Here is an 11049-nt window from a genome sequence, read left to right as displayed (position 1 = left end):
ACATGCAAGCAGGCTAAAAGAGAGGGACAGGCAGAATGAGACACGCCATAAGAGCAGCAGAAGCGGGGAGGCCACAAGGAGGTGGCTCAGGGAAGAGAGGACACAAGGGCCTGGGGACCACCGGAGACGGCTGGCCAGATTGAAACTTTCAAGACGGAGTGTTGCAGCTGCCTCCTTCACCATAAGGTCATTCTTCAACTCCCTCCACCTCTTTCTAGAGGAAAAATGGGAGGTGCAGCTTCTTGCATGAGCCCAGATGCCAACCCACTGTATACAGTCACTTGGCCGCCTTTGCCCCTTCACCTCCCCTAGATACTGGTACCTTCCTACAGAAATCCCCAGGGCCAGCCAAGGGCATCTCAGAACAGAAGACCCAGGGAGATCAAAGATGCTAGCAGGGACCCCGGAGCAGCCAGGAGCCCCAGAGCTCTGAGGCGCTTAGTTCCAATGAATGTGAAAGCACGTCGGTCTTGGTTCCAGCCACCATCGAAATACCTTCCATGTTGGGAATGCGAAATAAGAACAATCTCAGGACGTGAATTTCCCAAGTGTCAAGTGGAAAAATTAATCCTAGTCCTTGGAACTAGTGTCCCAAAAAACATACAGCCGCAGCTTCCTGTTTCCTTCCTGCCTTCAAGCAGCTGTCCCCATTCCTCCTGATGCCAGGAGCAGGGCGTAAGACCCGTACCCTGAGCCCACACCAAAACCTGCACTCAGGTGAGGATCTGCAGTGAGCAGTTACACCTCCACATGAACGAGTTTAAAATCTGCATTACATCCCCGTGTGCATTTTCACTGGGACCCTGTGCTAGTCTCTGAGGAGAGAGAGTCCAGCTCAAAGGGGCTCCCGATGGCCACCTTCAGTGTAATTCAAACATCAACACAATAATGACTGATTTAACACATTAAAAATAAAAAGCATTGAGGTCCATACTAATACTCAACGAGGCAGGAGGGAGAAAGCTCTTCTTTGCAGAAAAAAAGTCAGCTAATCAAGAGAAAAAGAATGATAATGAGAAAATCACCACTTTGCAGTCCCAACTAAATGACTTCTTCAGACAGGAAGGTTAATGGATGCTCAGACCATTAGGTAAAAGATAGCTGAGAAATAGGATATCCGTACAGTGCCAAGATATTGCCCACAGTTTACTTGCTAATTACAAAGGGGGAACATTTACTTTTATAAGAGAGCCATCTGGAGGCATCACTTTCACCGTGTGATCAGGCAATCAACCCTGATGATGGGACAACCTGACATTATGGCTTTCTGTTGTGATGCCATATGACATGCAGAACATCACCTATGCTGACTTCTTGCCGAAATACTTCATCTGAGTCTAATCGAGTCTCTAGACCTAACTTCCAGTTTACAGGAAAGAGAGGAGCCAGAGAAACAAGTTAAACAGCAGAAGAAAACAATCGAACAAATCCAGTACTTGGACAAATGGCCTGGGCTGTTCAAAAATTCGATGCATGAGGTGAGAAACAAAGGAGTGGTCCTGGGAACAGCTGGCAGTGGCTACGGGGACACGAGGTAGGGGTGGGCCCTGGGGACACGTTTAAAGTCAAAAGCTAGCGATGGCATGTGTGATATGGAGAGAGAAGAGAAAAAAGAGGGAGGAATCAAGGCAGGTCCACATTTTCTGCCTTTGATGGTTGTACCTGGCTAAGACAGAGGCTTTTGGATATGGGGCAGTTTGCGCAGAGAAAATGACTCCCTCCAGGGCTCAGAGGGGCAGCAGGCAGAGCTGTTTAGAGGCACAGAGAGGCCTGGGGTTGAAGGGAGGGGTTGGAGAGCTACCGAGTTCTCTGCGGAGAGGTGATGGCTGAAGCCTGGGAGGGCTGGGGCTGCCAGGAAAGCCCGTAGGGGGCACACAGACACTGTGGGCTGGACAGCCTGGGTAGAGACAAGAGCTGGGACAGAAGTCAGCAGGGACTGGAGACACAGCACCGCCTCAGGGCAGGAAGGCCGGCTGCAAGGAAGAGACTAGGGCACCCACCAGAGGGGTCTTTCTCTGCCCAACTCCCCCCACAACATTTTTAAAATAATCATTATGTTTTTATCCCGCATCTTTAAAATATAGTTTCCCTATCTTTATGCCTTCATGTCTGGTTTCCATGCTATTGCTCCATTTTCCCCCAAATGTTCCTCTACTATCCACTGTCCGACGTCCTCTCCTGGGCTATCCGCATCTATGTGTCTGTCTGGGACACCCCCAGGCAGACCTGTCCACATTCGTGTGCAGGGCAGCCTCTGAGAGCTGGGCCTGTGTGGGCGTCTCACCACGCACCAGGATCAGCCCCTCCTTGTGCACACACATCTGGTGGGGGCGCCTCGCTCTGTCTTGCTCTCACCCCGCACTGTCCACAGGGCACCAGGAAGTCCCCTCCCGAGAGAACCCTCCTGCTCCCTTACTCCTTACCATTTTCCCCGCAAAGCTGACCTCCACAAAGGGGTCCACCAAGTTCTTCTTGTTACTCTCAAAGCCAAAGATCTGTTTCACGTTGTCCATCACGGCATCGTCCACTGGGAAGAGGGACACACCAGTCATTGCCTGCCTGCTGTCTCACCTCCAAAACCCTGACTATCCCCCATCTGTCTCCAGGCAGTCCTGGGACTATCTGAGCAAGAAGTTGTGACCCCTTCACACAGGGACTCAGTCCAGGGGCCCCCCAGAGGGAGGACTGTCTCAGAGCAGTAACTACTGAGAGCACTGGGCCACTTTGTCACCAGTCCCAAACGGCTCATTCACTGTCCTCGCCCTGCATTCAAAGCCTTTCAATCAAATCTACCAACTTATCGACTGCTTGACTGATTAGAAATCTACATCACTAAGGGCAGTAAGTACCCAGAAAAGGACTGGCAGTTGTTACAACAATATCCCATTATTGGTGCCTGGTTGACATTTTCCTTTAAATCTATCAGTGCAGCGATTTACCTGAGGTTAACCAAGAAGTCAATTCTGTTGTTTTTTTCTTGAGTTTTTAATCTATGCTGCCTCAAACCAATTATTTTTTGAATGAGTCAGATTATTTATATATGTAGATATAGACAGATAATGTATATGTGTATACACATACATACGTGTATAAAGCATGTTATATTTATAGGCATATGAGTGGGTGAGTGGGGGGGACAATTAAAGATTATATACTAGCTAATGTCTACATGAGTACAAAAGGCACAACAATTAGCAAACATTTATGATCTGTTTGCCCATCTATTTTTTTTTTCAAACAACATTGCAGGGAATTCAACACAAAGCTCTTTCACCTTAAGAAAAGCAAACATTTCTATTTCCCCATGCCCCTCTTGAAGTTCACCAGCCTCACTTCTACATAGTTGCAATCAATAAGTGCAGAATATTTGTAAACATGTATTTTAGTACTGAATTAATACCCATTACTTATTTACAGGCTTTCTTCAGGATTTGGTCCAAGTAAGCTTGTATATTTCATTTCTTGATGTCAGCAGCCAAAGCAGAAACTCTCAAACAATTATCTTTATGGAAAAGTTGTAACCAGGGACCCACATTGCAAACCTTCTCACTGACTATGCTGTGGACAGTGGCTTGGTTGTGTTGATGTATGCTCTAAAATAGCGGCTCACAACTGGGCCTCACGACAGAATAACCTGGGGAACCTTTAAACCCTTCCAGTGCTGAGCCCTACCCTAACTCAAGTCCATCTGAAATGCTGGAAGCAGGGCCCTGGCATTTGGACCATTTTGAATCTTCCCAGGTAATTCTAATATTAGCCCAAGTTGATAACCAGAGCTCTCGAATATTCAGTATAATTCCCCAGCATTTACTAAACACACAGATGGGTCTAGAACCGGGCCAACCACTGTGAGGAACCAGGCAGTGGCCACATTGGCCCTCCTGGGAGAAAGAGATGGTTGCAAGTCGGGTACCCACTGTCCCAGTTTGCCGGAGACCACAGGGTTTCCTGGAACAGGCACTTTCAGTGCTAAAACCAGGACAATCTGAGGCAAGCTAGGATAGTGGGTCACCTTGTGGATCCGTGTCCTTCATCTGTGAAGACAGTGGGCCCCAGGAATCCTTCAAGCAAACCCTTCCAACGTTAGAGCAACTACTCCCCAGTCCAGCTCTGCTGATTTGCAGGATGGGCTTCCTCATAGAGGGAGGGAAAATCAGTGAGAGCCAGCCCTAAGGCCAGAATAGAGTCCAGATGGTGCTGACTCCTCAATGACAACTAAGAAAATGGGTCCACAGAGTAGCCAAATAGCCACACCAGGCCCAGAGGACACTGGAATGGAGCTGAGAGGCAGCTATTACTCTCAAGAGTTCTTGAATCTTCATAACTCCACCAATACTGATTACTTTTCATTAAATTCTGATTGTTTTCCTAGACGCCTCTCCTTCCCCGAGGGAGCTGACCCCACCCGTCACCGCCCACCCTCACCAGCCCTGCGCCTCCAGCCTTCTGCAGACCTCCCACCCAAGGGCGTGCCCCACGCACTCTGTGGCAAGTCCTCGGCCCGGAAGACCTTCAGGCAGAAGTGGGCTCCTCTCAGGGCCACGCCTGTGGGCCGGAGCAGGTTGCTTTCAATGTCCTCCTTGTCTTCAGAGGGCTCTTTTCTCTCCAGCTACAAAGGAAACCAAATATGATTCCTTCACATGCTCCTGAGTGCAGGGTTTTACTCTCTTTTTCTAAGAGTTCCACTGTCACCACATTCTGAAGCAAGGCAGACTGCGCTCCACCACTTAGTCCCATACAAGGGACTACCGCATAGTCCCAGGCAAGGTCCTTCACCTGAGCCCCAGCTTCCTCTTGAGTACAGCAGAGACCATGACACTGACCTTCCAGGACTGTGCGAGGAACATCTCCAATAATGATGGAAATGCATGTGGCACACGGCAAGCATTCCACCAACCTGTCTCCTTCCCGCTCTCCCCCACCTCCCAGTTAAAATATAATACAGTAGTCACTGAGGTCTAAGCTGGCCGCTCTATCTTCAATAACATCCAGGTGTTCATTCACCCCGCCAGTAGCTCCTGAGTGACTAGCAGGTGTCTGTATGGTGCTGAAGGGCAGGGGATACGGCAGTGAATAAGGGGATGACGTGAATAAGCGCCCTCTTCCCATGGAGCTGACTATCTTGCAGGGAAAACAGACTTTCAGCAAACGAATCCAGTAACATGTCCTGTGTCTTGTGGTTGGAACAGTAATAACAAAAATCACATCCCACATGTATTGATGTGGATGCACTCTCTCATTTAATCCTCACAGCACCCCCCTTGAGTGGGTCTCAAACTTGGCCGCACATTAGAAACACCTGGTGGGGGGCCGGGTGCGGTGGCTCACACCTGTAATCCCAGCACTCTGGGAGGCCAAGGCAGGCGAATCACCTGAGGTCAGGAGTTCAAGACCAGCTCGCCAACATGGGGAAACCCCATCTCTACCAAATAATACAAAAATTAGCCAGGTGTGGTGGCGTGCACCTGTAGTCCCAGCTACTCAGAGGCTGAGATGGGAGAACTGCTTGAACCTGGGAAGCAGAGGTTGCAATGAGCCGAGATTGCACCACGGCACTCCAGCCTGGGCACCTTTTCCCCATCTCAAAAAAAAAAGGAAAAGAAAGGACACACCTGGGAAGCCCAGGTCACACCCCAGACCAATTAAAACATAATTTCCGGGAGAGAGTACCCATGCAGCAGTGACTTTTAAAGCTTCCCAGATGATTCCAACTGGCAACAGAGGCTGAGAATTAGTGTCTTCTAGACCACTGCTGTGCATTCCAATTAAAACGCGGGTTCTAGTTCAGCAGGTATGGGGTGGGGCCCAAGAGTCTGCATTTCAACACGTGTCCAAGTGATGCCCACGCTGCTTGCCCACAGATGATGCTCTGGGTGCAAGGGCCTAGAATGCCCCCACTTTACAGATACGAAAGCTGAGGTTTAACACAGGCTGGAAGCAGAACCCACGTGCTTGGAGAGCACAGAGCAAGGGGGACTGTAACTATACTGAGGCGGGGTCAGAAATGCTGCCCAGCTTGAGACCTGGATGATGAGCAAGAGGTGGAGGCATCCAGACGAGGAGGCAACTCATGCAGAGGCCTTTGCACAAGGGGAAGTTGGCAGCTGGAGGAACAGACAAAAGATCTGGTGGCTGCTCTTGGGCTAGCGAGCAGCGAAGGGACAGGAGAATAGCAAGGTCAGGCTGTGCCCAGCAGCCCACTCCTTGGACAGTTGCCTGGACTAGCCTCACCTCATTCATTTCTCACTCAGTCACACTTGACACGTAGAAACCTGCTTCAGGATCCTTGCAGCAAAACACTCAATCCCAGAATGCCCATATCACAGCAATGCCCAAAGGGATGTGTTCTGTGTTTATTCTCCTCAGCTCATATCAGAAGAAAACAATCATTTTTCAGGCATCCATAAAAGGGTCTATTCCCCTAGACAATAAGCACTGATTGAGCACCTACTGTGTACAAGACCTGCCATACTAGGCAAGAGGGGAGATAAAAGATACCATATTTGCTATAGTGTCGCCATCACCAAGAAACTGAATCTCAGTGATGAAGACAGACACATAAGCTGGTTAGACTACCAAAGGGCTGGGTGGTGGCCCAAAAGAAAGATCAATACATTTTCCTGGAGGACTTCTTCCTGGAGGCAAGCTTCAGGGAGGAAGTGGCATCTGAACGGGGCCTGGAAGAACAAATTGGTGCTTGGTAGGCAAAGAGAAGGAAGGTATTCCAGCAGGGGAAAAGGCCGGAGAGGAATGGAAGAGTGTTCTGGAAAGAGTCATATCATCTGGTGTGGCCACAGACAGGGCCCATGAAGATACATAACAGCAAGTGGGACTGGGAAACTGGGCTAAGGCCAAATGTCAAGGGCCTTGAATGTCATGCTAAGGATCTTGGACTCTATCCTGAAAGCAATGGGAAGTCACTGGACATTTTGTAAGAGGAGACACGCATGATTCTACCTGGGTTTAAAAATGATGACTGTTGGCCAGGCACAGTGGCTCACGCCTGTAATTCTAGCACTTTGGGAGGCCGAGGCAGGTGGATCACAAGGTCAGGAGTTTGAGACCAGCCTGACCAATATGGTGAAAACCCATCTCTACTAAAAATACAAAAAGTAGCCAAGCATGGTGGCGCACGCCTATAATCCCAGCTACTCAGGAGGCTGAGGCAGGAGAATTGCTTGAACTCGGGAGGCAGAGGTTGCAGTGAGCCAAGATTATACCACAACACTCCAGCCTGGGTGACAGAGCAAGACTCTATCTGAAAAAAAAAATAAAAATAAAAATAAAAATAAAGATGACTGGTGATAAGGTGGGGATAGGTGGAGAAGCATAACATAAGAAGTTAGGAGACCTCAGAGGACACTTAGGAGGGATGGCAGAAACTGCTAGTTGTTCCCCCAAATCCAGTCTTTTCTGCCTCCTCTAACAAACCCTCAATTTTTAGCTGGACAGCATTAGGATGGACTTTATTTCCCAGGCTCCCTCGTAGTTAGATGTGGCCATGTGACTAAGTTCTGGTCAATAGGACCTAAGCACAAATGTGTACAACTTCTGGGTCACGGCTTTGAAGGAAGAGATGTGGCCTCCATAGTCCTTTACTCCCATTTCCCTGGCTGGAATACAGACATGGTGATGGGAACTGGAGCAACCGTCTTGGGCCGTGTGATGGAGGCTGCATGATGATCACAGTGGGGAAAAGACCAGGAGCCTGGGTCTCTGATCATTGCCGAAGCACTGTGCCTATTCTGGACTGTGGCATTCATGAGAGAGAAATAAACATCTGTCCTCCTTAACGCCTATCATTTGGGGCATCTTTGTTACACCAGCTGAACCTATATTGTAATTCACAAAGAGACCCAAGTGAGAGAGAGTGGGAGCTGGGCCTCAAACTCTGGTCTTGCGATGGGAAAAAGAAGAGGCATACGCAGAGGTTTTCATACCAACAAGACTGGCCAACTACTTGCATGGGGACTGAGGGGTAAAGAATGAAACTCTGGCCTCTGGTTTGGGGGACTAAGTGGCTAAACATGCAATTTCCTAAGATGTCAACTAATACAGGATGGGGAAAAGGTGTGGGAGCTTATATATAGAATAAGCTCACTGTTGCAAAAAGAAATGCAGCAAATGATACCAGGATTTGCTCTAATACGTCAGAGGGGCCTAAGGGACACGTTAATGTGGCCTGATGACAAGACAACTGAAACTGAGCGTCCAGAGCTCAGAAGATCCAGGCTGGAGAAGAGCAATTTACAAGTCTCAGGTGGTGTCTGAAAGAGATGGACTCCTCAACAGTGAGGGGCAGGACACAGCAAAGGAACAGGGACTGAACTGCAACATCGAATTCGAAGAACCCACTGGAAAAGGAGCAGGGAGAATCAGGAGAGTCATGAATGCTAAGGGAGGAGGAATTTCAAATACAGCGTGGGCTCCGGAATTGAATGCTGTGGAGCCGTGGTGCAGACTAACAACAGGGGAGAGCTCCTAAGCTCTGGTGATGAGCAACCCTTACACCAGTGGTTTCAGGGAGGGGAGGCGGTAGGATTCCTACTGAAGAGAAAGAATGAGCAGCTGGTAGTGGAGTGGAAAAAGGGGGACGCAGTGCACCCTTTCAAGAAGTTGGTGATGACCAGCAGTAGGACAGAGAGAAAATAGTAGTGGAGAGGAGGGGTGGGGAGAAATGGGTCAATGAAGGGGTGCTTTAGGATGGGGAAATCTTGAGCCTGGCACAGATCATGGAGCAGGAGGCAGAGGACGCAAGTATGAGAAGAGATCAGAAAGAGGAGGCAAATAAGACAGTGGAGGATGTGAGGTCACGGCCAGGAGGTGATGGGATGATGGAGCGGGAGGGGCGGTGGAAGGGAGGGAAGGTGGATGAAGATTTGGGGGGCAAGTTGAGGACCACGGGAGCTCCCAGAGCTCTCACCACTACATCGCTGTGCAGCTCTGCCTCTCCAAGGGAAGCTGAGGTTAGAGCTTAGGAAAGGGAAGAAAGTCTGGAAATAGCCAGGAGAGATAAGGAGTAAGGAGATGAGGAGAATGAGATAAGGAGTAAACTACACCCAGGTAAAGGAAGAGGCAGACAGCACCCAGGGCCCAGCTGAAATCCACCTTCATCCAAGCAGCACGTCCAGGTGGCCAAGGAACCAGTGTGTGGTGAGGATGGGGGTGACACGAGGCATGGCAGGAGACCCCAAGGGCCCTGTCCTCCTCTCCCTCCCTGCCCAGTGCCATCAGCCATGTTCAGGATGCCCTGGTACCTCACCCTTGACCTTCACCTCACCCCTGACCTTCACCTCACCCCTGACCTTCACCTCACCCCTGACCTTCCCCTCACTCCTGACCTTCAGCACTCCTGGCTTGCCCTCGCCCAACACATCCACCACCCACACGCCTCTCTTCTGCTTCTACGCTGCTGAGCACCATGAGGCAAGTGGCTCCACTACAAACAAAGTGTCCAACCCAGAGTGGGCACTCTGGTGTTTGTGCAGAAATCCTTTCATTAAATCTAGCCCGTCATTCCTCTTGCACAAAGATGATTCCAAACCTTTTCTCCTCCTCTCACACATACAAAGATGCGGATACCTCCCCTGCTCTCAATACTTTTCTCATTCTTACCACCTCCAACTTATAACTTTACTTACTGACATGTAGAGATGAGCATGATACATTCTTAGGCAATGAAATTCAAGTCACAACATAATATATATAGAATAAGCTCACTGTTGCAAAAAGGAAAATATGTGTGTGTGCCATTCCAGAGGGATGTGCAATGAGATAATAATAGCTCTCTCACAGTGGTAGGATTATGAGTGATTCATTTTTTATTAATCCCTTGCACCCAGAGCACTCATTTTTCATTAATGCCTTTCTACATGTTCTACATTTCTCATTAATTACCATATATTAGTTTAAATCAGAAAAAAAAAAAAAGTGTTTGTGGTTTGGTGCCCCCACCACCAAGTGCTGTGTGGGGGACCGTAAGGAAGACCCAGGGAAATGTACTCACAGGCGCTTCATCCCCAGGCCCCAGCACACAAAGACTTGTTTTCAGGTAACCTCTGGCCCCAGCAGAGAAGTCATCAGGGTCTGAGAGCAGCAGCCACTTCCTGAGATAGGCGTGCCCTAAGAGAGACAACATCCACTGGTGATCCCAGAATCAGAAGACCCCAGCCTGTGACCACATCCAGGAGCCCAGGATGGACTGCACAGGGGACGTAAAGGATTCATCCACTGGGCCATGAGCCCAGGACTCAGATTCTAGAATCAAAAGGTACTTTGAGTGTTCATGCGGTCAGAGTCAGAAATATTAACCCTGTAAGAGGCTGGCAGAGCCAAACCCAGGCCATTTTCCTCCCCTTCAAGAAGTGACCAGACCAGAATGGAAACCAGGGTGAGGAGAAATCCTGGTTTGTCACCCAAATGACCTGTCCCTGTCTGCCGTGAGCCCAGTCTCCAGTAATGGGGCCTTTCAGATCTAGCCTCCCTGAATGGGCCAGCGGAGACACAGGTGAGCGTTACACGCTCCCGAGGGCTTGTCTCACATGGAGGATGAATGACCTGCCTTCTCTCCCAAGATCAAACCCTTCCTCTAGATTCTAAAACCCCCAGGAGAGACAGTGAGGATCCCAAATGGGTGTCCCCAGTCAGCCTCTAGAACCAAAATGCAAGGATACAGCCAAAGTGGTGAGAACTCACGGGGCTCTCTGTAAATGGTGCCCACGTCCATCTGCAATCAACAAGAGGAGACACAAATCAAACTCTTGGCGCTGAAGCATTAAACAAAGTGTGGTGCATTACACGATTCCATTAAAAACCATGTTTTTGAAGAACTTTTGGAAGCACAGGGAAACATTCACCATTTGATACTATATGAAAAGAAAGTGAAATACATTTTGATCCCAGTTTGATAAAGAATGCTTATGTACAGAAAAGAAAGAGGAAAGGAGGCTGGGCGTGTTGGCTCATGCCTATAATCCCAGCAATTTGGGAGGCCGAGGCAGGTGGATCACTTGAAGTCAGGAGTTCGAGACCAGCCTCCTGACCAACATG

At 49.2% G+C, this 11049-nt stretch overlaps 1 protein-coding gene across 14 annotated transcripts in view; it reads right to left on the bottom strand.

Moving 5' to 3' along the window:
* Positions 1–11049, bottom strand: part of DYSF (dysferlin) — a 238535-nt gene that overhangs the window by 160295 nt on the left and 67191 nt on the right. For all 14 annotated transcript variants that reach the window (XM_011980655.1, XM_011980653.1, XM_011980659.1 and 11 more), the window contains 4 exons: positions 10696–10726; positions 10007–10122; positions 4483–4609; positions 2424–2527 (listed from right to left, as the gene is read on the bottom strand). In XM_011980655.1, coding sequence (XP_011836045.1) covers positions 2424–2527; positions 4483–4609; positions 10007–10122; positions 10696–10726 — 378 coding nt within the window. The remainder of the gene's footprint in view (positions 1–2423; positions 2528–4482; positions 4610–10006; positions 10123–10695; positions 10727–11049) is intronic.

The sequence above is a fragment of the Mandrillus leucophaeus genome, unplaced genomic scaffold (assembly GCF_000951045.1).
Source record: "Mandrillus leucophaeus isolate KB7577 unplaced genomic scaffold, Mleu.le_1.0 Scaffold216, whole genome shotgun sequence".
Classification (NCBI taxonomy): domain Eukaryota; kingdom Metazoa; phylum Chordata; class Mammalia; order Primates; family Cercopithecidae; genus Mandrillus; species Mandrillus leucophaeus.
This window is presented reverse-complemented; position numbering and strand designations above follow the sequence as displayed.